Raw genomic sequence first — 24,794 nt, forward strand, 5'->3', positions numbered from 1 at the left:
TAAGGTGGGGATGGTCTGCTCCTATCAAAAGGAGGGGTTGTACTTTATCTATGGGCTGAAAAGGAATGTCCTTTAGGTGTTGGTATATCTGCTGGAGTGTTGCAATGGGATACAAGTGTTCAGCTAAACCTAAGTGCTTAGAGGTAAAGGCATTCTGGATCCAGTAACTCTGTTGGGGCTGTGATATAGAACGTACTCTAAAGGAAACTGCCGCCCCATTGAGTTTCTTGATATCTTGTCTAGTTCTTAATGTTAAATCTTTCTTTTGTCCTTGTAACCCTAGTTTCTTAACTGCAGCTGGGAGTAACATAGTCCTTTCGGATCTGTCATCGAGTACTGCATAAGTGTTCAGGGCTCGATTGTTGTGTTGTAATACAACGGGAATCACTTTCAGCAGGACACGCTTGGAACCTTCTGGCCTGTCTAGATACAGAGTTTTGTTCGTGGAACTCACTAAACAGGTACTCTCCCTTTGAGGTTGGCTATTAACCTCGTGAAGGATTTGAAGATGTTTCCCACTGCATAGACGACAGGGCTTCTTTAGGGTACAGTCTTTGGCTAAGTGTGATCGCCCACATTTCCAACAACGCTTGTTGTCTTTGATCCGTTTGATCATCTGCTCTGTACTAAACGACTGGAAAGTGGTACACTGGCTTAAATGATGTTCGGTACTATGACAATATGGGCACAGAGGTCTGCTCTGTTCAGATCCCCATGCTGGCTTGGACTGATGCGAGGGCGTCGGCACTCGAGTGATCGTTTCTGGGGTTCGGTCAGCTCCATGCAGGACAGAAGCGAGGTTATGTTTAGCCACTGGGCCTGGTTTGGGCCACACCATCCTACTTATCTGATCTTTCCCCTGATTCGACTACTCAGAGTCTTGACACCGGGATTCAATCCTGAGCCACTCTGCCAGATTCGGTAGAGTGTAGGAATCCTGATGGGGCAGGTGTCGTTTGAATGCAGCATGCAAATCCGGGGGTAACTTGGTGAGTAAGCGGGCTGCATGTGAGGCGCATCTTAGTTCGCTTTCTCCTTTTGAACCTAATGAGTTCAGGAGACCCACGAGGGCCTGAATTTCGAGGGCGAACAGTTTGAAACTAGTTGTATTTCCTGTCTGTACATTAGGAGCATCCATGACTTCTGCTATCTTAGCTAGGGCTAACTAGAAAGGTAGTCCGTATTGGCCCTTAAGCATAGTCATAGTGTCTTTGTATGGCTGAGGTGAATTCAGGGGGTCTGGACTGGTGAAATCTGGAATTGTTGGATGCGGGTCCCTATAAAACATGTCCGGAGATGTGGCACTCTGAAGCCGCCCCATCAAGGGAGGATATTGTGAATTAGGTAGATGGGCATATGTATCTACTTCTGACTTTAAGGGACTCTTACTAGGGGGCACTTGTGGTGTATGAGGCACTGGCTCTGGCACCACTGCCTCAGGTGGTTTAAAGATAGTTCTGGGCAAAGGGACTGGAGTCTATATGACCTGCTGTGGTCGGGGAGCTAGCAGAGCTGCCTGCGGATTTACTGTTAAATTCTGCATATCCTTATAAAGGGTTTTAAATTGTTGGAATTTCTCGTGAAAGGCCACTTGATTTTCACACAGTTGCCTAACTATCTTCTCCAGGTCTTGAAGCTTTAAGTTATGCCTGACGGATGTGGGTGCAGCCTCGTCTGGTTGTAACAAAGGCTTCTCCTCTTCATCACTTTCGAAAGGCTGTGGGTTAACATCTGAATGCGGATCGCTAGTAGCTCCCGTAATTGCGACAATGTCACCAGTATGTGAACTTAAAGGAAGAGAAATACTGTAATCGAGGGGTAACATACTAGATTCATAAGCATGGAAATACAACTAAATAGAAATCCTTTCTTACAATCATAGTCCACAGAGACTCCTGTCTGACCTCTTCCATCAACCTGTCCATCGCCACTGCAAACAGGAAAGGGCATAGAGTCAATCCTTGATGCAGTCCAACCTCCACCTTTAACCAGTCTGTCGTTTCTACTGCACACTTCACTGCTGTCACACTGTCCTCATACATGTCCTGCACCACCCTTACATATTTCTCTGACACACCTGACCTCCTCATACAATACCACAATAACTCTCACACCCTGTCGTACACTTTCTCTAAATCCACAAACACACAAGGCAACTCCTTCTGACCTTCCAGAGCAACTTGCAATGATATCAATTATAACTGATAACTGTAATTAATTGCAATTATAACTGAGCAGCTGATGGGTTAGGGCCTCACTCAAGTTCCCAACAAATTGGGAGCGTGGTGGTGCTGGGATTTGACCTAATACTCATTCAGTCAGAAGTTAAACATCTTCACCACTGAGCTACAACTACCAGTTGATCGTATCATGATTATTTGTGTATCATTTATATAACCAAATTAGTTTTTCCCCCAAGAAAATATGTGCTCGTTTGTTACAGGTATATGCTACAGTGCCAGAATTTGTGTTCAGAAAAAAAGGATTAATCCAAGCGCTATAACCATCACTGGAATTGCATACTGATGGCATCATGGTCATTTGCATTTCATTTGCATACTAAAACATTTAATACTGCAAACAAGTACTCGGGTCAGAACTTGTCCTTAGGGGGAAAAAAAAAATAGCTAACGGACACTCAAGAACTGTATTAAACCCACTCCTCTGAACCCAAGGCTCCTTCCTTAAACATTACATAATCAGGAAACCTCTCATTAACATGTTTCTTAGTTAAAAATAACAACTCAGTTTATTATGACTTTTTAAAATATTTTGTAGAACATCCAGCACGATCATTGAAACAAGGAACTACCTTCTGAGAATTGTAGTAGTACAGTGATGCACAGTTGTATAATAAATAAAAACATATTTACTGTAGAAATAAATAATCAAGGATCATCGACCTACAAACCAAAATACTATGATTGCTTCAAGTTTCCCAAATTTCTCATATATCTCCAGAGTATGTATATAGATGACTGGTACGACGATTCCACTCAAAAGCAGACATGAGATTAATAACCTGATTGCAATATTTATTTTATTTATTTGGCAATGTAACATTTTTCCATCCTGTCACATCAACTAAAACATCCCTTTTACTTCAGGACCCATTAGACAGCTGCTTTGATATGACCCATACAGATATACATCAGCAATAGTGATATCTTTCACATTTAGATAAGCTTATTAGTGGCCAGGAATCAGGACCAGGCGGGTCAGTGTGAATGTGTTTGGTTCATGCTCATGTTAACTCCCCCTGTAGGTGCTGTAGGAGAAGCGACTCAGGAGCAGTGGGATGTGGAACTTCTGAGACGCATCAGTGATGGTGAAGACAATCTGCAGGCAAGGAGTTCATGTTTTATGACATTGTAATCAAAACGTATTACTCATGAGACCACAAATCAATATTTTCCTTTTCCCTTCCAAGTGAAAAAAGTGCTGAGTGGGGGAAAAAACATTCTTCAAGGGTTTTTCAAGGGGTTTAGAGATTCTCCTTGAAATGTTTCCTAAGAATGAAGGGAATTATATGATAAAACTGGGATTAAATGTGGAATGCAATGTTTAAAAAGCACACACCATACTTACGACCGGGGGTCCACAGATATTAATTTAATTAATTAAATGTAATTAATTTCTAAATATTGAATTAAATTGTTTTATTCGGGTAAAAGCTTAATTATTGCTCATGCAGCACACTCCTAAAATCAAACAGGACCTGTTCTAAAAAAATATAATGATTTAATACAAAGATGTAACTAAAAATAAAATAAAATATGAATTCCTATTTATTATAAATAAAAAACTGAGAATATTGGCGTGTGTATTTGATTCCAGTGTGATGTACTAAAGTGTGTTGTCATGAGGAACACAGGTCCCTAATGAAACATTGAGCTCCCTTTATGTTATAATGCAGCAACCTGGCAACCACATGAGCATTTAAACGAATGGCCCCTAAAAGGATTACATCCTGAAAGATGGTTTTTATGTGACTCTTCCCCCACTTACCTCAACGTACGGGTAGAAGCAGGTCTCCCCCAGACCCTCCCAGTACTGTCCGGTCTCAAAGCGCATCTTATAGATACCAGGACTAAAGGCATCTTTAGTGATGAGACCTGGACATCGCCCATCACTGTTTGTAGTTCTACAGGAAATAGGTTTAATAAGAGAATACGTTACATTACATCAGTGGCAGGTCATGCATTTTACCCCTAGGCCTTAATACCATCATTATGATGCCACATCTATAAAAAACATCAATATTTATAGAGTGATGTAGTAAAACAGAGCGCTGCATCACAGACAAGAATCTCATACAGTGAGAATGAATGTCATTACTAAAGCACGAAACCCTAAGAACACAATTCAAAACGTCTCCTTTCACTGTAGCCACTGCTGCACTGCCCGCATAGATCATATCCAGCAGAAGCATCGATATTAACCTCATAAAATCATCCGGGTTTTTACCGTAAATCCCTTTGCATTTTTTTCATTTTTTACAAATGAAGGCAAATTGTGTTTTTAATAGTTAACAACAGTTTTGGCTGACATTTCTTCACAACGTCCAGCTTTTTCTTACATACATAGTCTATGCTTAAAAAATGTAAGTAGTTGATTCTGAAGAGAAAGACTTGCTGGTCCTAACAACCTTCCACAAACTTCCACTGCGTTACATTATACCATATTAAACTTTTACCCTGTTGTTCGATGGTTCCATGTTGACGTGGTAGGATCCAGGAAGTACAGAGTGATGCTCATGCCGGCAGCTGGTATACCTCGGCCAGTGTTCAGCACATGAGTGGTGAGAGGGCTCGGTGGCAAGACGCTCATTTCTGAACACTACAGCATGGACATGGTTGCATTTGCAGTTATTTATTACATCTGTATAAATAAATATTACATTGACATTTGACCAGTTTATTGGTTTCTGTTGATATTTAGCATGAATAAGTATCAAATTGCCCTAAACACGTAAAGAAAATGTCACTTTCAGAGGTTTTGGATGTCTTTTGATCTTTTTTATTAGTTCACAAATCCAAGTATTAAAATAATTACTACTATGAGGAAGCACACGTTTTTTACATCCCGTGTTCTTTCCCTTGCAGCAAACTGTTTTTTTTTTTTTTGTTGACGCTTTCGTCTAAACTGCTTTAGCTGTAAAAATTTACTTTGCAGGTTTTTCTCATTATCAAATCACTGCTATTGCAAAAGTCTCTGTTTCCCCAAGTTTCACCCAAACACAGATCTACATACTGTTCTCTGAATAAACCATCTGAGACAGAAGGGTATCAGGACATGTTTAAAATCATGGTTTGGGGGTTAAAAAATTTTTTTTATGGCATTTATTCGAAAAATTACATTGCTTTATATTTGAAGATAAAAACACTCCATATGTTGTTATTTTTCCCTTTTTTCAAAGTAATTTGTGAGATTCCCGATCACACACTGAGCATTACAGGGACAAGCATTAAACTAAGAGTAAAAATATTATTAGCAATATCCATCACAGAGACCAAAACTACCTGGTTTTGATGAAAATTAATCTTCTTAAAACCTTTTCTAGAGTTTAGTCAAAGGGAATTCTTTCTAGCTCTTTTGTGAGGTGTGGCATATGGGAGATTTGCATATTTTATCATTTATGTAAATTTCTTGCCTCATGTAATAAATATAAATATGGGATATTTTTTGTGATTACATTGGTAGGATATTAACAACACGTTTGAGGGTTTTGTCAGTTACATCTGTCTGTCTGTCTGTCTATCAGCCACATGACGATTAGTCATAAACTAATTAACAATAATTATCTGTTGTTTATTAATTAATGAATTAATTTTACCTGATTTGCTGATAAGATATGATCTTTAATACGCTGTAGTCTGGTGCTCATGTGTATTCCTTGTCTTTTCTAGCAGTTTTAAAAAACCTACAGAATGAGAAACAGAATGAGTTGAGATCAGGTTATTATACAGGTAGGACTATATAATAGACTCATATTTATAGTTGATTTCTACAAAACTACATGAAGGTGTAGGAGCTAAAATCCAGCTCTGGATAACAGAATATATTGCTTATATAGAAATGATATTGTGTGTGCTAATACTCATTGAATAAATGCATTAGTTGTGTACTTACTTAGTGTGGACAGTGTGGAGGAGAAGTGGATCCTGCAGGAGAAATGCAGGTCAGTGATCTGTCTATCATTCACCTGTCAGTGCAAAGTGCACGTGCAGATTCAAACAAATGAATGGCTACAGGTATAAAAGTATTTGTTGTTCACTTGTGCCCCTGCCACAGCATGCAAAGTGTTGAAAAGGGTCTAAAAGTCTCAATCCAATACTCAAGTTACTAAAAGAACTCCATAGAAATGGGTGTCGATGTGAGAAGTTCAAATCAGGAAGTCGGGAATTATCAATCACGTGACACGGAGAAGGCTTCTGATTGGCTGGTTCAATGTTAAGCTTATTTGCATTTTCTATAATTATTAAATTGTAAATTATATGCTTAAATATTTTACAATTAAATACAATTAACATTTTTATTCTTTCAAAATAGAAAGCATACGGTTCTGGCAAACTTCATATATTTGAAGAAAGGATGAAAAATGTACTGTGAAAAAAAAATCTGCTGCCATCTACCAGGATGATAATAAAAAGATGGTGAAAATTTAAGCAAGGTCCCAAACACACAGCCAAGGAAACTCTTAATTGCCCAGACAATCACCTGACCAATCTAATTTAAAATCTATGGAAAGAACTAAAGATCAGAGTTCATAAAAGAAGCCCACAGAACCTCCTAAAGCTGTCATTACCAACAAAGACTTTTGTATGAAGTATTAAATACATTTCAGTAAGTGTGTTAACATAATATAATCATTTTTACATTATCACACAACGTAAATTATGGACCTCTATTGTTTGATATATATATATACACACACATACAGGAGAGGAAAGGAACTTTTTAAAGAAAGAAAGAAAGAAAGAAAGAAAGAAAGAAAGAAAGAAAGAAAGAAAGAAAGAAAGAAAGAAAGAAAGAAAGGGAAGTAGGCAGAATTCATTCATCTTTCAAAATAAAATCCGTTCCTGGTGAAATACAATACAGTTTATTGAAATTGCAATAGGCATAATACAATATTCCCAATTTTTCCCCTCACAAAAAAGAAAGAAAAGTAGGGAGAAGGAAGGAAAAAGAAATTTCATGCTACAGCTTCTTATACAATTGTGTGCCTTCAACTTTGTGGTATTATTTTGATTCAGAGCCACATATGGCTGGAAGAGTCAGGTGTCCCAATACTTTTGTCCATATAGTGTACATATATATAATCTTAAACATTACATAGTCTCTAGCAGTTGTGACTCAGTTCCTTTGTGCTCCAGGTGGTGGCGCTGTTGTACTATCACTATCGATTTATCTAACGCTTAAATAAATACTAAGCATTGACGAGAGAGAACAGAAATAGTAGTAATATAATCATAGACAGGATCAGACAGAGAAAGGAAGCTGGATGCAAGGCAAGGAAGAAGGGAAATGTAAAAATAGAAATGTAAAGGAGGGAAATAAGAACAAATAGTAGGAGTAAATAAAGAAACTGAATCATGAAGGACTAATAAGTAAAAAATGAAAGTTGTATACTTGTATGTTATAAACTAGTTTTGCTAATTGCAAAACTAAATTAGACGAGGCATGTATTGTCACATACACATTACAGCACAGTGAAATTCTTTTGTTACATATCCCAGTTTGTTAGAAAGTTGGGGTCAGCTATGGTGCTATACATTATTTAATAAAAATGTATAGCAGGCCTTTATATAGACTTTCTAGTTTCGGGTCGTTTATTTTTCCTGTATAATGTAAAAGCAAAGCTGCATTAAATAAATGGAAAAAAATTCTGTGATGGAAATGTTTTAAGGTCTGCATCATCCTCTTCTCAGATCTCAGAGTCTGGATTAATAGAGATTCTTGAAAAAGTTAGTCAACAAACAGAGAAGAAAACAACCGTCAAGGTAAAACTCCATCTGCACCTGGCATTAAGGATTAGATACACTGTATGGACAAAAGTTTGTGGACACCTGAACATCCCATTCCACATTTAGTCTCTATTTGGTGTTATAATAACCTCCACTCTTCTGGAAAGTTGTTCCACTAGATTTAAGTGTTCTTGTGGACATTTGCGTTCATCAGCCACAAGGGTGTGAAGTCAGGTACTGATGTAGGTGAGGTGAGGAGGCCTGGGGTGCAGTCAGTGTTCTAATTCATCCCAAAGATGTTCAGGAGGATTTAGGTCAAAGCTCTATAGCAGGCCACTCAAAATCTTCTTCCCCAACCCAGGTACACCATGTCTTCATGGAGCTGCTTTGTGCACAAGAGCCTTGTTGTGATGGAACAGGTTTGGGTCTGTTAGTTTTAGTAAAATTATAATTCTCCAGCATCCAAAGGCATTGTATAGAAGTGTGTACTTCTAAAAAATTGTGGTCACATTTTGGGGAAGGAAGTCATAAAAAAACAACAAAACTTTTGGCCATATAGTGCAGCAACCGATTAGCTAACTGTAAACTAGCTAATATTCAGTGTTTCTACACATCTGTTTTAGTTCATTGTTTCAATTTCAGTGAAGGGAAAATAATGTGACAGCATCCAAAGACATCCTATACATGTATATTCTTGGGGGCAGTGCAAGAGGTTAGAGAAGGATAATATACGGATGTAACCGCCAGTGTCCACAAACATTTGGCCATATAATGTAGCTACTGAATAGCTAATTGCAAAACTAAATTAGACGAGGCATGTATTGTCACATATGCATTACAGCACAGTGAAATTCTTTCGTTACATATCCCAGTTTGTTAGGAAGTCGGGGTCAGCTATGGTGCAGCATCCCTGGAGCAGGGAGGATTAAGGGCCCAAAAGTGGCAGCCTGGAACTACTAGGGCTTGAACCCCTGAGCATCCAGTCGTAACCCAGTGCCTTAACCACTAAGCTACCACTAAATGTGGAAATGTCCCCAAACTTTTGACTATTGAATATAGAGTATATTTCTAATGTGAATTAACTAATTAAACACAAGTTACTTTTTTTTAATTTAAATTCTATTAAAAATATATATTTTTTTATTATTATTTCATTATTATATATATATATTTTTTAGCTAATTGATTTTTTCTTTTGGGACACACACACACACACACACACACACACACGCACAACGTCAAGCCGTCCTTTCGCATGTGTCGATGGTCCGACGTCTGCTATTGGCTGGTTGCTGGAGGGGGTGTGTCTTTGAGCCTTTGATTGGCGGAGAGATGAGGCTCGTGTCCGTACTTCAGCCAATCACATTCGTTGGTGTCATATCATGGCGACCTAAATGTCAGCGTGGAGTAATTCTAAGTCGCAAGTTACAGCCGAGCTTTGTGATTAAATGTAGTTTTTTTTGCAGTGTCATTTATTAGATTAAAAATACAAATATAATTGTAATTATGCCGGAAACGAACAGCCAAACGGTCTCGATGGTCACGTGCACGGCGCCAGTGAACATCGCTGTTATTAAGTACTGTGAGTGTGTGTTATTGTTTTTTTTTCTGCGTCTACATTCAGATGTTTACTTTTTCAGAAGTTGTGCTGAAGGGCTCTGATGTTTCCTACGCAGGGGGTAAACGAGATGAAGAGCTGATCCTGCCCATCAACTCCTCACTCAGTGTGACTTTGCATCAGGACCAGGTGAGATGATAATCTGCTTCACCTTATTGAAGAAGACCTGGGAGATATTTCATTATATGAACCTGCATCTCTTATTACTTCATAATGATCATTCGTCCATGCTTGTCACGTGACCCATTGACTAATTGATGCTGGTCACATGATTCATTTGATTTATGGAACCTGGGAGAGCAGCAGTCTGGTCAAATGTAAGTTCATATCATGATTTTAATTTGGATCCTTCCCAGGAAGTTAATAAATCCTGAGTGAGATGTCAGACCATATTCAGACACCATTCAGATGCATTACCGATTCATTATTATTGTACCTATCATAATTCTTTTTGAAGGTGGGATGAAAATTGATTTCAATGTAAACACAGGCAGGAACCTGAGGTCAGGATCAAATTGTGGACCCTGAAGCTGTGAGGCAATAACACTATCCCTCGAGACACCATGCCATCATAATTTGCTCTTTATCTTATTTATACAACTGAGCATCTGTGGGGTTAAGGGCATGCAGCTTGGTGCGGCTGGGATTTGAACTCACAACCTTTGGGTCTAATGCCTTAACCACTAAGCTACATTTATTTCTATTATAATTATGATAAAGTGCTTATTAATGATACAGCTCAAAAAAATGAATGGGGTAAAGAGTGTAGGATCTTTGCATCTGAAGGTCATGAGTTCAAATCCCAGACACACCCTGAGCAAGAGCCCTTAATCCGCTCAGCTGTATCCTATAAATGTAAATAAATGATAGACAGGTTTACAAGATTTGTTCTATATGTATCATATGTCTTGCTGAACCTGTCAATATTCTCATAAATATAGATGTGCTTCTTTCTTATTCCATTTCTTTTTTAATATTTTTTAAATCCTACAATATTTTTTAATCCTATATGTATATAATACAAATAAAGATCCTTGAGGAAGGTCAGAAGGAAGGCTTTATAATCCAACTCCTTAATGAAGGTTGTTATCTGTAGGTTCTTATTATACAGTAGAGTCTGTAGGAAAAAACATACTTATTTAAATATGTAAGGGGAGAAGTTTGCGTGGGAAATAACAATGATGCGCTTCTTTCTTCTGTTTTATTTTGAAAAATCTTTTTCTCTTTCCATCTTCAAACATGCATCTAAAAAGTGTGAAATTGTTTTTATAATCCACTATCTGGCATCCTGTGTATTATCTTTTTTACTAGCTCCTGAAGGCTGCATAAACATGCGGCTGAAGTTCATGCAGCTGTAAATAAAAAAAAAAAATACTGATCCAGTCATTTCCATTTCCAGCTTAAAACAACCACGACAGTCGCATGCAGCAGAAATTTTCAGGAGGACCGCATCTGGCTGAACGGCAAAGTAGAAGACATCAAGCAGCCCAGATTGCAGTCATGTCTTCGTGAGAGTACGCTTCTCAAAATATCAGAACGATACAGACGAGCTGTGACACCCTGTAAAAAAAAAAAATACATTTATTCTGTTCTGTTCTCGACCAGTTCGAAGGTTAGCGCGGAAAAGACGTAACGATGAAGACCCGAATGCCGAGGTCACGCTTTCTCATCGGGTGCATATCTGCTCTGTGAATAACTTCCCTACAGCAGCTGGGCTGGCGTCTTCTGCAGCCGGATATGCCTGCCTGGGTAAGTTCATAATCACTGAATTAGATTAGATTAGTTTAGATTAGACTCAGAGGTCCCCTGGTGGTCCCCTGGTGGTCCCCTGGTGGTCTAGTGGTTAAGATGCAGCGCTCTTAACGCTGCGACCCGGGTTCGATTCCCGGTCAGGGAACCATCCCCAGCCAGTGCCGGTCCCAAGCCCGGATAAATTGGGGAGGGTTGCGTTAGGAAGGGCATCCAGCGTAAAAACATGTGCCAAATCAAAACATGTGGAGTGCTGTGGCGCTCCCTGTGGCGACCCCTAACGGGAGAAGCCGAAAGAAAGTTTTAGTTTAGATTAGACTCAACTGTATTGACATTGTGCAAAGTACATGTAAAGAGCCAATGACATGCAGTTAGCATCTAACCAGAAGTGCATTAGAAGCCTGTTTACATTAAATAGCAATATGGTAAATGAGTGTTTGGCTCTATACGTACTGGGGTGATGGTGATTAATGTACACAAGGTATAAAAGGAGGTATAATATACATATACGCCCATATATATATACATGTACTACTTTTGTATTTCGCACAGAAGCTCTTGAGTCAGCTCCAGAAAAATTAGCACCATTGGGAAATAAAAAGTTTTTGAGCATATCATAATTTGTGAGCAAAGTGATTTTTTTTTTAATGAATCAATCCCACAATCTATCCCTTAATTAATCTATTTAACATAAATATTCCTTTTTGAAACGTACGTCATAAATATTACATTCATTACGCTCCTGGGAAACGTTTAGCTCCATAAAATTTTGAAATGAGTGTTTATTTAGTGTTGTCATTTTAATACATTAAAATAAAACTAAACAATTGCCTGTGATGTCTACAGAAACTTAAAAAAAAGAAGGATCTTTTTATTTTTTACATTTGTGTAATAATACAATTACAAATTGAAAGGTTCTGTACAAATATTAAATCGATAATGATCAATTATAATGCACTAATAATACAATAAGAATAAGAATAATAATTCAAATGTTCTCTGTATGTTATATCTCTAAAAAGTGTATTATGATATTGTAATTTATCACAGTATTGATGTTAGAATGGCCCTAGTTTAGGTTTGTATGTAGGCATATGGTTTCCATATGTCTGATATTTATTAATTTTTATACAATTTTTTACTTCTTAATTATAATTTCTGAGTCTGATTCCACTCTTATCTTAAGCATGATCTCTACATGCTTATTACATGTTTTGTTATGAGTGTTTACAGTGCCGTTAACGTGTCCGTGTCTCTCTCAGTGTACTCGCTGTCCCGTTTGTTCGGTGTGGACACGGAGCTGTCGGTGGTGGCACGCCAGGGATCGGGCAGCGCCTGCAGGAGTATGTATGGAGGCTTTGTGCAGTGGAAGATGGGCGAAAGACAGGACGGGAAAGACAGCGTGGCTGAGCAGGTGGCACCAGAGACACACTGGCCTGAGCTCCGGGTTCTCGTCCTGGTTGTGAGTCCTACCAAACAATCAGGATGTTTGTTACAGCTTTTTGTTTTATGTTACTTTAGGTATAGATGCTGCATTGAAACTTATTTTTTTTTTAGTTGTTAAATTATTGAATACTTGTATGCACACATTAGATGTGCCTATGTATAATATTTCTGGAAGGTCATGTGAAAGGAACTGAAATGATCCTACTTTTATAATTACAAAAGTCAGTTATATTAATTTTGGTTACACTTAAACTTTGTGGCTTTATATTTTGATTCAAATTCACAATATAATTTTTTTTTTCATAAAAATATTTGCCTTAAAAAAACAATGATACATTTATAAGAAACTTAAAATATAATATAATATAATATATACTTTGAATTGTGGGAAAATAATTATTTAAATAAATACATGTAATAAGCTGAATACATTTTGTTATATAGGTAATTAATTAAAACAATCTTTGATCTAATAAAATACAATATAGTAGATTGAGTATAATATACAGTCTCAAAAACCATAAAAGACGAGAAGGTGTAATAATTATATTAATTTCTATTATTTTTTATTTACCTAAACAATCAGGAAGCTCTGCATGATGTTTTAAGTTTTCTATTTGATTTAATGAATTTTTCTTCTTTCAAATTGTATTAATTCACATCACTGATAAGATCAAAAGGCTTAATTATTCATTAAATATACAATTTATGAATCGATAAACTGTTTAAAAAATGTTAAATCTCGATTTTTCCTCTCTGTTCAGGTCAGTGCAGAGCGGAAGCCCATTGCAAGTACTTCAGGCATGCAGACGAGCGTACAGACGAGCAAACTGCTGAAGGTTCGGACGCTAAACACTGCCTCAATTTCAACCTGCTAGTATTAAAATAAACTTTTCGTTTTGTAGAGATGAGAGCTTGGGAAATATTTGCTCTTTACAGCACCGTGCGAACAGTGTGGTCCCCGCTCGGATGGACGATATGATCGAGGCCATTCGGAAGCGAGACTTTGCGGCGTTCGCTGAACTCACCATGAAAGACAGCAACCAGTTTCACGCCACCTGTCTGGATACGTTCCCACCTATCTTCTACCTCAATGACGTTTCACGCAAAGTCATAAACCTGGTGCATCGTTACAATCAGCATTACGGAGAAACCAGAGTGAGTAGGAAAGTCTCTTATATGTTTGGGCTGCAGTCATTTTGAAATTCTCAACAAGAAAATTACATTCACAAGTCCATTGGAGTATGAAATCCAATAATAACCGGTAGCTACTGTGGGTTGGATCGTACTTGCAGATAACAGATTATCAACAGCATTTTTAAAATGAATACTGGATTAAAAACAAACACCACTCCATGTAAAATAGTACTTAACTTTATTAAAAAAAAAAAAAACAGTACCGATTCATGAAAATGTGCTAAAGAAATTAAATATAAATATATTATTTACATTTATAAATATTGAGGAAAAGCATGCATTCAAACTGAGTGACACTTTAAAGTGACACTTTAAATTTAAAAAAAACATTACATCCAAAATAAATAAAAAGACATTGCACATGGCATCAGTGTTTCGCCTCTTGAGGTCGCTTTTGTCTGTGTAATGCAACCCGGAAAAACTATCGGTGTCAATTTTACATGTACATTTGCGCCACTTAGCAGATAAGTCGCTCTGGATAAGAGCGACTCACAAAAGTGCTTTGAGTCTCTATCAATGAATAAATCAACACAGGTTCTCAAGATTACAAATGTGACAACTCTGTTAAAAGGATTTATTTATTTATTTATGTTTTTCCAATAGCTGATAGTTCCAGCAATTAACAATTGGTGCCAATTAATCTGCAAATCCAATGACTCAGTCGAACTCTAATTATAATTCACAAATTCCGAACAAAATCTTACAGACAGCTGTTTGTATAGCACACATACAACTTTTGTGTTTCATGCATCTAAAGTGCTTTATAGTCAGTGTCAGAATTATTGGCACCCTTAGTAGCAAAGGGCTTTTCTTTTTCATTCTCCAGAATCAATTTATCTCAAAGGGTTTATTTATTTATAGAAGGTATTTTCAGTACACAATGAATCTAGTTAACCCCCTAACTATTCCTGTCAGAAAAAAAATCTTTTATTTTTTCACGTGAAATGGCACGCTGCATGGAGAGCACTATATTCTATATATTATTTATACTTTTTGAATTATGTAATTATATTCATCAATATGTTTATTTTTTTTAGATGCTATATTAAGCACATTTTGATCATCATTAAGTATTGTTTTTTTTTGTTTTTTTGTTTTATTTTTGTAATTAAGATTAGTACTATTTTACATAGAGTGCTCTGTTTGTTTGTTTTTATCCGGTATCCATCGGTTGAATAATCAGTTATCGGCACACACACCTACACACACACACACACACACACACACACACACTTTTTTTTGTCATGCTTGGTTTTTTTTTTTCCCTCGTTCAACCCGTAGGATGCGAGAAAAGAATTCTAAAAATGAGGTTTTGTAGAGGTTTATGACATACATGTTGTTTTAAGCGCCGGTCTGAATTATTTTTGAGTGCCTTTTTCTTATCTGTTAAATCCTTCAGGTTGCGTACACTTTTGATGCAGGGCCTAACGCGGTGATCTTCCTCCTGCGTGACAGCGTGCCCGAATTTATCCAGACCGTTCGCCATTTCTTTCCTCCAGAATCTAACGGTGGCGAGTAAGTCCTTTATTTTGTTTATTGTTCACTAGGATTATGTTCAGTTCCCTTTTGTGCATTGTTGTAAAATGATTGCATGATGTGTAATGTTTTTTCACTGCAGGTTTGTAAAAGGACATCCTGTACCCTCTGCCTCGTTGTCTGACCAGCTGATCAGAGACATCAGCATGGAGACGAGCCCGAGAGGAATCAGCTACATCATCAGCACTAAGGTACACGACTAAGATCCGTGAATAGCAAGTCAAAAGGGCTTTGTTTTCGCATCAGATGTTTTTGAACACAAAAAACTGGCGTATGTAAACGATGTGAATGATGATACACTATATGGACTAAAGTATTAGGACACCTGACTGTTCCAGCCATATGTAGTTCTTCTCCAAACCTCCAAGTTGAAAGCACACAATGGTAGAGGATGCATACATTTTGCCTTCATTTTCCCCTGTGCACAACGCCAGCTCCATGAAGATATGCTTTACATGGGTTGGAGTGGAAAATCTCCTGCTTTAGAGCTCCAACTATATTGAAGACCTATGGGATGAATGTGAACGTTGACTGCACCCCAGGCCTTCTCACCTCACGTACATCAGTATATTATTTTTTCAAAACACCCTTGTGGCTAAATGAGAACAAATTTTCACAACCTTCCCAGAAGAGTGGAGACTTTTTTTTGGGAACATGAAATTGAATTCTGACAAAAATCCAAGATAAAGTGTGGGAGTATCTTTATTCATTTTATAACCTTGCTCGGGATTTCTATTACATTTCTAACGTTCGGCAGACTCTCATTCAGAGACTGTTACCATCAGAGGAAAACTCTGCTGAAAGATGACTATGGTGACCTCTGGCTGAGTGTGATTTCCTCACACAGTGTACACGTCAGTCAAGCTGGTGGATAATGTCATCTGTTTTTTCATCATCAGAGTGTTTACACACGCCTTTTTAGTGTTTAGATTATTTCATAATTTAATGGAAAATTAAAGCAACTTCAGCTGTCGGTGTATATAGTTAGTTCCAGAATTATTGGCACCCTTGGTAAGATGGGTAAAAAAGCTCATAAAAACTTCATGTTCACTTGAATTTCTAGAAGTTTCCAATTGTGACCAAAATATCTTTTTTAGGTAAATCTTTTTACATCATTTTTATAGAATCAGTTTCTCACACCAACAATATAGGAATGAACAATGATTATAGAGAATGAGATGTTGACACTGATGATTAAGTGGATTTAGCCTTATTTTTAATATTGTAAAGCATATTATTTATTGCATATTAAAAAAAAGAGCAAATCAAATAAAAAAAATTGTTTCCAGTGTGCCGGTGATTAAAATTAGGATAAATTTTACGAATGAAAATTTCTCACGTTTAAGACGTTTGGGTGAGATCAAAAGAACGGAGAAGGAGAATGGCAAAAAAAAAATTTACTTCAGAAAGTCTGCAGTTTTTAGAGCATGTAGGAGAAAATGTTGAAATGTCACCTTCTGAAGGGGTTTTCCAGACCATCTCACATTTATGTTTTGTTTCAACACACCACAGTCGTGCTGTGAAACAAAAGGTCTGCAAGTCATTCATTTTCAAAGACCGTAAAATTCAGTTCAGTGCAGACAGAAGCAAATGAGGCAAGAAAGTTCACTGAACTTTAGGGAGGTCAGACGTGAATTGATACTGGAGTGTTTTTAAACCTGGGAATTAGAAGTTCATACTGCATTGGGGTGAGTAAATTAAAATGCATATCTACAGGGTGTAACTGTACCTTTACCCACCACGACATCTCGCATGACATGAAGTACAAAACCTAAAGCTTTTTTTCTTTTATTGTTCCTCAGGTTGGCCCTGGTCCTTGTGTTTTGGACGACCCAACGCTTCACCTGTTAGGTACAGATGGACTTCCCAAGAAAGCTACCTGAGTAAAAATGGGCTTGATGCAGAATATCTACTTCCCCAGAGTAAAAAAGCAATTAAGATATAAATGATTTACACCAAGAATTATTATTATTATTATTATTATTATTATTATTATTATTATTATCATAAATAATAATTAAAATTTCTGTATGCATTTTTGTGCCCAGAATTTTTACCTTCTTGTCTTTTTGCATAAATATTTCTGTCAAAGTATTTTTCTAGATTTTGAAAAAATGCTATTTGAAAATACATGTACTGATCACATGATGGTGTCTGCTTTTTTTTCATATGAATTTGTTTTGTAGCTGCCTTCTTTTTCAAAGTGTCTGCCCTTATTTACCTCCACTCTGATAATCAGGTAATAAAAATGATAATAGATGCTGGAGGCAATATCAACACGGGCGTGTAAAACTGGAACTGGGTCAGTGGTGTTTATTGATGATGTGACTGTTGCTAGACATCAGAGAATGAACTCTGAAGAATGCAAAGATATAGTTCCCACTCAGTTCCAGTCAAATGCGGCAAAATAGATAGAATCGGTCCGTCAAAGTACAGATGGGAAATGCCCTTAAATGGCTGAGTGGCAAACAAGCAAAAGCTGAAGGTGGCTGTGGTAAAGTCCTGGCAAAACATCAATAAAAAAAAAATAAAAAAGGGAACTCCGCATTTATGAGTCCATGGGTTAGACACTTCAGACAGACACTGAGTGCAAAGAATTTGCCTTCACATACTGAAAATAAACCAGATTTTTCTGATTACTGTATAGACATTTGTTCAATTATATAGAAGATTGAGGTATTGTGTAATAAAGTGCTGCAATGCTTAAAGTGAGATAGATAGATAGATAGATAGATAGATAGATAGATAGATAGATAGATAGATAGATAGATAGATAGATAGAGACTAATTGACAGACAGACTGATAGATAGGTACATACATAGATAGATAGATAGATAGATAGATAGATAGATAGATAGATAGATAGATAGATAGATAGATAGATAGACAGACAGACAGACAGACAGACCAAGCGATAGATACATACATACATACATACATCCATAAACAGACAGATCGTTCGATAGACAGACAGACAGACAGACACAGATCGATCGATCGACAGACAGACAGACAGATCTCTTGTATAATAAAGTTCTAAACTATTGTTCATGGCTCCTTATATAGGATCATGTTTTTCCAGGGTGCCAATAATTCTGTAATTGACAGGAGGTAAACTGACTGTCAGTCAGAGAGAAAACTAACAGAGAGAAAAAGTGAGTTACAAACTCAGAGACTGCAGTAACTCGATTCGAGCAAGTATAGAGGACGTGACTAGTTCCCCGGGGGGCGGAGCCTGAGCGCCGTGGCCACGCCCCGCTTTGTTCTTTAATAGCAGAAGAGTTTAAGGTGCGTGTTGAAAGCGCTGTGCGGTCGTGGGGCAGGAGGAAGCAGCAGATCGGTGCTCTCCAAAACACTTTAGCGACAATGGGAAAGATCGAGTGGGCCATGTGGGCTAATGAACAAGCACTGGCGGCTGGACTCAGTAAGTAAACAAAACTTTCTACATGTTTCAATCCTGCTGGGTCTGTAATGTGTAGCTGAGATTGCAGGAGAAAACAATGTCTCCAGCAGGACCACTCCGGACTTTCAGATGTATTAGTGTAACCATCATGCTGGTAGATCCAGAGTACAGTTTTAATGGAAATGCAGGTGTGCTGTGTTAACACCTGGATAAAGGTGAGCTGTGGTCTACATCAGTGTTTACTGCACAACCCAGCAGGATTTTATTCCAGGTTATTCTCAAGCATGTCTTATCTTTTGTGATATTTATAAGGAAGTGCAGTCGGGAATAAAAAGGTTTTTTTTCTTTCCAACTTCCCTGTTTCCAGTTTACCTAACCGGTGGCATCGTAGGAGTGGCAGGTCAGTTCAGAGACTGGCAGTTTGCTGCTTTCGGGATGTATCCTTCCACTTCATGCTTCAACAAACATGTTTTTAAGCATCAATTTCACTAATTATTACACGAATGAGTGTGTTTGCCAGTTAAATAGGTTCAGTCCAGTCTTCTAGGGTAGTCGACATAATATTTATGTAGTGATAATACAAAAAAATGTGAGAATTATCCTTAGGAAAGGCATGTGGTACTAAAAATATATAAGCAATAGCGTTTTTGGTAGACGCTGAAACTGTATTTGGTAGACGCTGTTATCTTGAGCGACCAACCTTTGGGGCATTTCTAAAGAGCCCAAATATGGTGGGTATTTGGTGCTGGGATTTGAACTCATGACCTTCAGATGAGATTTCCAATTTTTTTTTTTACTGAACTACCACCACTATGCTTCTAATTCTTTAAAAAGTCCAGTGTTGTATCAGTCCAGGACTTGATGCAGGTAATTGCATCCAAACTTTGGCCTACATTCCTTGCTCTATGAACTCACCCACACCTTTGTAATTAGTTTCATGCTTATTACTGAGTAATTAACCATAAATGCTCAATCGTACACCAGAATGTATTTTGTTTACTGGCCTTAATTGAGGTGCAGAGCTGCAGGTGTGTTTGTGTGTTTGCTGGAGTATCCGAGGAGCAAAAGAGCCAAAGGAACCAGTATGGCGAGAACGTAAGTGCTTCACACAGTATATCTTTCCAGGAAATAGATTATAATAGGCGAGATCATGAAACCTGTATTTGTTACGTGTTTACGTTCGCAGATGTTTCATGGTTGCTCAAGCAGCAAACATGTCACTCAAGGCTAATAATAAAACACTTAAAAATAATCATAAGCGTGGTAAATGCTGCTTCCTGGTTAGGAAATCTCCCGCTCTTGTGTTGGTTCTTCAAATTCTGAATAATAGAAAAATATTTGAGAGAAATTTAGAGTTTATTTTTCTAGAAAACCTGTATTAAGCATTTTAACTGTATCTTTGTGTATGCAAGCTTATCTATAATAAATCTGTTATTTATAAATGTCTATCATGAGGAAGTAAAAGGTATTTAGGCATTTTCTTTTTCTTCTCTCTCTCTCTTTCTTTTTCCAGCGGTCAGTATTGCTTCACTGTGTGTGTGAAGGCATTCGGGCCCCTGACTAGAAATTACTACGTTCGAGCGATACTTCTTGCGGCGTAAGTCAAATCCTGTGCTCAATGCATTCACGCTATAAAACAACAGAAATGCCTTTGACACCAGGTGAGAAGTTCAGTGCAAATTCTTTTTTTACATTCACAGGCTCAGTGTTCCTGGAGGTTTCATGCTCGCTACAGTTTTGGGCTGTGTGTGTCTGGGAATAGCCAGCCTTATCTACCTGTCTGTGAGTAACCTTTCTGGTTTATCGGTGTTTTGTCTAGAATACCTTCCTTAATCTTGTTGATCGTACTACCAAATGGCTTACAGGAATAGGAAATGGTAATACAATGTGCCTCAGTGTGAAATAAGGAAACTAAAATAAAGAAATGATTAATACATCTCAGGAATTTCCTAACACACACACACACACACACACACACACACACACACACACACACATAATTATAAGCACACATACTGTATCTGGAATTTACACCTTTTGCTTTATGTAAAGCTAACAGAGCTGCCTAACCAGATCTAATAATAATAATAATATTAATAATAATAATAGCATAATTTGGTTACAAGGAAGAAAATGTATATCCTCACTCAGCTTAATTAACTGGAACGTGTTGCTTAAAATGATGAAAGTAAAAATAATTACCGAATTTAAAACCGAACTATCCAAAAAGTTATATTTCATGTTATACAGTATATCTTCCTTTATTAATTCTCATTCTCATTGTGCGTGTTTTGCTTTCCATCCAGAAATTGTGAAACCGTGGTCTAAAGTTGTCACATGCTAACAATTCTTGTGCACACATTGTGAAAGATTTTACAGTTATTTGTTTGTAACACTTTCAGAGATTAATAGGATATAAAGTTTTAGAAAATAATGTTCGTTTAGTGCCTATAGGCTTGTTCACTATAATTTTAAGTTTATCCCTATTGAGTGAGCCGGTGGCGACTGTGGCATAGAATTAACTCCCTGAGGTGGCAAAGACTCAAAAGGAAACCGTCCTCATCCACACCGAACACCGAATGTCCATTCATTACAGTTCAATTTTGAGGCAAAGGCAACATTCATTTCAGGATGTGAACTTTGGAGAAAATATTAGGCACTTAGACACAGACTGTTTGAGCTGCTATAATATGAAGACCAAAAAAACCTGGACAGAATTGCTGACAAATTGTGATTGTTCTTTAGTAAATTGTGACTGTGAATTGCTATAAAGAGGCCACAAGACAAATTTTTATAAATTCACCCAGGAAGCTAAATATGAAGATGATTCATGAGAAGTCCTGGCTGAACTTTAGGGTTTGTCTGGACATAGGGAAGTGGGTACTGTTGTGACAGAGGCTACTTATTTTACATTTTAAATATCACTAGTGTAACCTTAAACAAATCTTGACAGACATTTCAGAATTTCCTGCCAAATACTGAACAACTCATGGGCTCAAATGACAAACTTCCTGGCCATGGATTTAGAAGCATAAGACTTGTACATTGTTATATTTGCCTCAGTGGATGTAGTACATCGTTCTTTTACCAGAGTAAAACTACAAATCTCATGTTATTTGTGTAAAAATACAAAATTTCTCTTTTCTGAATGGAAGTAGTGATGTATCAGAACTCTGTTTGCATAACGGATGCAGTTCGTTGCTCCCTTCTCCTACATGCACATAATCTCACCAAAATCGTTTGGTTCAACTTGTGCCCTCACCACAGCTTCTCATTTATGTTTTCACTTTACAGTAGAGAGGAACAGCACGTGTTTCTGACTCTTGTGTCAAGAGTAGAATATTATGTGTTAGTCCACATATTTCTCCACATACTCTACAAAATTTTACTTAAATACACTAAAAACACCTCCTTAACATCCACTTATTATCTGAAGCTGAAGCTTTGCTCTGGAATCTTAGATGTACAGGGATTCAATGTCTGAATCTTCTTATGGTAGTCCAGATCTCTAGCCATTGATCTAACTCTGCTCCAACATTGTGGCTCTCAGGAGTGCTCCAGGCAACTGAAGATTGTAGGTCATCCTACTTACTAACGCCTGATTGAATGCTGCTATAAATCTCTCTTCTCTGTTGCTCCACAGGCTGCCATTCATGGTGAGCACTGGGAACCCATTTTGCCGATAGAAGAACCCAGCAAACGCGTCCCTCCTAGCATCAAACAGCCTCCTCAGAACCCGCCACCACGCCCTCCTCCTGAAGTGCGCAGGAAGAGAGTAGACGATCTCGAGGCTGCGTCTTACGTCAATCCCGCAGCTGTGACTGCAGACGAACAATGAATGATCAAATCCCTACCCTGTACAGATTCTTGTTCAGCTGCCATACCAAGAGAGGACTGTACACACACACACACACACACACACACACACCTGACTACTGAATGATTTTGTCTAGATAAATGACATTTTGAGCTCTATAAGGTTTTGACGCCGTAATGTCGTGTTACTGTATATTTTTATTACAGTGTTTATAAGACACTTCATAAGAAGGCGTTCTGACACTGATTACTCTGCTTCTGTTGCACTATGGAGATGATTTATCATATAGCTTTGTACAATTGAGGGCGAAAGTTTGCACGCCCCTACCTTACATCGAAATCATGAAGCCAGCAAGATGTTTAATGCAAGGATTTTACTTCAGAGTTTGATCTGGTTGAACATTTAAATGAGGCAAATTGAAATACATTATCTTAGGTTTGTGAAAACGGGGTGCATATTTTTAAGATTTCTAATTGAGATGATATGAAGATGTGAGATTTTCTTCAATCTGCTGCAAATCCAGAAACCTAGGAAGTACACATTTCTGCACTCAATTGTACACTGTATATCTAAGTATTACTTTTCATGGGAAAATGCCAGTATGCATGTCATCCCAGACGATTTTTCTGCTCAAACACACCAGATTGATTGGTGTATGAGGAGGAAAAATAACCGAAAGGCCTGGAACTCAAGACCTTTTTCAGCAAACAAAACAAAATGAAGGCAAATCGTACTGTTGGTTAATAATCTGATATGTAAATGCCAATTGCTTATATGTAATCAATCTGTCAGTGTATTTATATTATCACAAAGTATTTTATATTTGAATATCTATGCTGTTCAGAGAACAATATATATATACAACTGTAGAACGAACTATGTAACTCTTTTTTTAAGTTGTAATAAATATTTTTATGCTTATAATATGTTCATGAATGTGAAAAGAGCCAATCACTTTGGGTGGTTAGTGGAAAAATGTCTGGGCGTTTGACGATTATGTTTGACATCTCATAGAATAATGGGTAAGTATTTGAGGCGGCTTATAAGAATAGACAGAAACTTTTTTTTTATCATTGAAAAAAAAAAAAAATCCCAAGATGGCCGCCACATCAATAGAGTACACACTAGAAAGTCTTTGTAAACCTGTTGAATAAACATATTTAATATTTTCAGCCCAACATTATTAAGACAGTACAATTCACAAATGAGTGAGCACGTCTTTGGTAAACATCTCCATTTCCCTCCGAATTTTAACATACACCAGGGTTTAGGTTTTACTTCTGTTTTTTTTTTTTCTTCTTCATTCTCTTTATTTCACCCAAATTGCAAAAGATGGGGAAATCCTTTCGTTCCTATTTTTACAGCAGCACGTAGGCCATGAAACAACCTGAGGCCGATGGACCGGAGTGGTGAAATGGGTTTCGCATCACATATTTAGCAAAAAGGAAACTGCTTTTCTGTGTTAAGCAAATAACATTAGTAACATTTCACTTCTGCCCCTATTGCTCTCTTGAAGCCTGGTTGGGGGGGTGGTGGGGGCATGCATGCTTTGGCTCTTGTAAAAAAAAAAAGAAAGAGAGAATGACTTTGGAGAATGTGTAGTTTATATGAATAAAGAGAATTTTCTAGCGTCAAATGGTGTAACTAAAAACATATCTCTTACTTCATTACCAGAGGGAAGAACAGACACAGACCTTTACACACACACACACACACACTCACACACACACACACACACACACTTCCTCTAACCATTTCATGGTTGATTTGCAAGTCCTTGTCACACTCACAAAGGACTTGATGTAAGACCCTAAGGCAAACCTCACACCTTCAAAAGCTATTTAACCACAATAACTAATGATAAATGATTTTCAACACACACATCCTAATTCAGCATTGGGAATATTGCAGGACGGAGACAGTCTTTGTGTTTTGCACTGGAAATTCCAAGATTTAAAACATTGAAATTTGTACTCCAAATTAAAGAGGAAGCTCCATATGAACACAAATCTAACAACATGAAGAAGTTTGGAAAGTTTTTTTTTTTCATGGAAGACAAA

At 37.4% G+C, this 24,794-nt stretch overlaps 3 protein-coding genes and 1 non-coding gene across 5 annotated transcripts; 3 read left to right on the forward strand and 1 right to left on the reverse strand.

Moving 5' to 3' along the window:
- Nucleotides 1–3,022: 3,022 nt before the first annotated feature.
- On the reverse strand, nt 3,023–6,412 carry uraha (urate (5-hydroxyiso-) hydrolase a). Of its 2 annotated transcripts, XM_046864666.1 has the most exons (5): nt 6,131–6,412; nt 5,837–5,922; nt 4,697–4,839; nt 4,009–4,144; nt 3,023–3,339 (listed from the first exon to the last, which is right to left on the reverse strand). In XM_046864666.1, exons 2-5 carry the CDS (start codon nt 5,885–5,887, stop codon nt 3,250–3,252), a joined length of 420 nt encoding a protein of 139 aa, XP_046720622.1. In that variant the 5' UTR covers nt 5,888–5,922; nt 6,131–6,412; the 3' UTR covers nt 3,023–3,249. The 2 variants fall into 2 exon arrangements, with proteins under 2 accessions (XP_046720622.1, XP_046720623.1); XM_046864667.1 differs by lacking the exon at nt 6,131–6,412 and having other exon boundaries at nt 4,697–4,881; nt 5,837–5,923.
- A 2,917-nt stretch (nt 6,413–9,329) lies between these two features.
- Nucleotides 9,330–17,658, forward strand: mvda (mevalonate (diphospho) decarboxylase a). Its single transcript, XM_046863829.1, has 10 exons — nt 9,330–9,549; nt 9,644–9,714; nt 10,985–11,099; nt 11,191–11,334; nt 12,597–12,796; nt 13,545–13,619; nt 13,720–13,938; nt 15,377–15,492; nt 15,596–15,704; nt 17,316–17,658. Exons 1-10 carry the CDS (start codon nt 9,474–9,476, stop codon nt 17,394–17,396), a joined length of 1,206 nt encoding a protein of 401 aa, XP_046719785.1. The 5' UTR covers nt 9,330–9,473; the 3' UTR covers nt 17,397–17,658.
- Nucleotides 11,410–11,482, forward strand: trnak-cuu. The gene has a single exon. It is a non-coding gene; the product is annotated as a tRNA-Lys (tRNA).
- A 1,120-nt stretch (nt 17,659–18,778) lies between the features above and the next one.
- On the forward strand, nt 18,779–23,660 carry LOC124396222 (cytochrome b-245 light chain). The gene is made up of 6 exons (XM_046865315.1): nt 18,779–18,938; nt 19,285–19,354; nt 19,938–20,012; nt 20,431–20,514; nt 20,618–20,699; nt 22,561–23,660. Exons 1-6 carry the CDS (start codon nt 18,881–18,883, stop codon nt 22,753–22,755), a joined length of 564 nt encoding a protein of 187 aa, XP_046721271.1. The 5' UTR covers nt 18,779–18,880; the 3' UTR covers nt 22,756–23,660.
- Nucleotides 23,661–24,794: the final 1,134 nt, after the last annotated feature.

This window comes from Silurus meridionalis, chromosome 13, assembly GCF_014805685.1.
Source record: "Silurus meridionalis isolate SWU-2019-XX chromosome 13, ASM1480568v1, whole genome shotgun sequence".
Taxonomy (NCBI): Eukaryota; Metazoa; Chordata; class Actinopteri; order Siluriformes; family Siluridae; genus Silurus; species Silurus meridionalis.

Excerpts from the sequence above, each read along its gene's own strand:
- uraha (XM_046864666.1), bottom strand. The coding sequence starts at position 5,887 with ATGAGCACCAGACTACAGCGTATTAAAGATCATATCTTATCAGCAAAT. Across the intron at positions 4,840-5,836 it reads ATATCTTATCAGCAAATCAG|TGTTCAGAAATGAGCGTCTT; the intron begins GTAAAATTAATT and ends TCCATGCTGTAG. Across the intron at positions 3,340-4,008 it reads GCTTCTACCCGTACGTTGAG|ATTGTCTTCACCATCACTGA; the intron begins GTAAGTGGGGGA and ends CCTTGCCTGCAG.
- mvda (XM_046863829.1), top strand. The coding sequence starts at position 9,474 with ATGCCGGAAACGAACAGCCAAACGGTCTCGATGGTCACGTGCACGGCG. Across the intron at positions 11,100-11,190 it reads GCAGTCATGTCTTCGTGAGA|TTCGAAGGTTAGCGCGGAAA; the intron begins GTACGCTTCTCA and ends GTTCTCGACCAG. Across the intron at positions 13,939-15,376 it reads AGCATTACGGAGAAACCAGA|GTTGCGTACACTTTTGATGC; the intron begins GTGAGTAGGAAA and ends TAAATCCTTCAG.
- LOC124396222 (XM_046865315.1), top strand. The coding sequence starts at position 18,881 with ATGGGAAAGATCGAGTGGGCCATGTGGGCTAATGAACAAGCACTGGCG. Across the intron at positions 20,515-20,617 it reads CGAGCGATACTTCTTGCGGC|GCTCAGTGTTCCTGGAGGTT; the intron begins GTAAGTCAAATC and ends TTACATTCACAG. Across the intron at positions 20,700-22,560 it reads CCAGCCTTATCTACCTGTCT|GCTGCCATTCATGGTGAGCA; the intron begins GTGAGTAACCTT and ends GTTGCTCCACAG.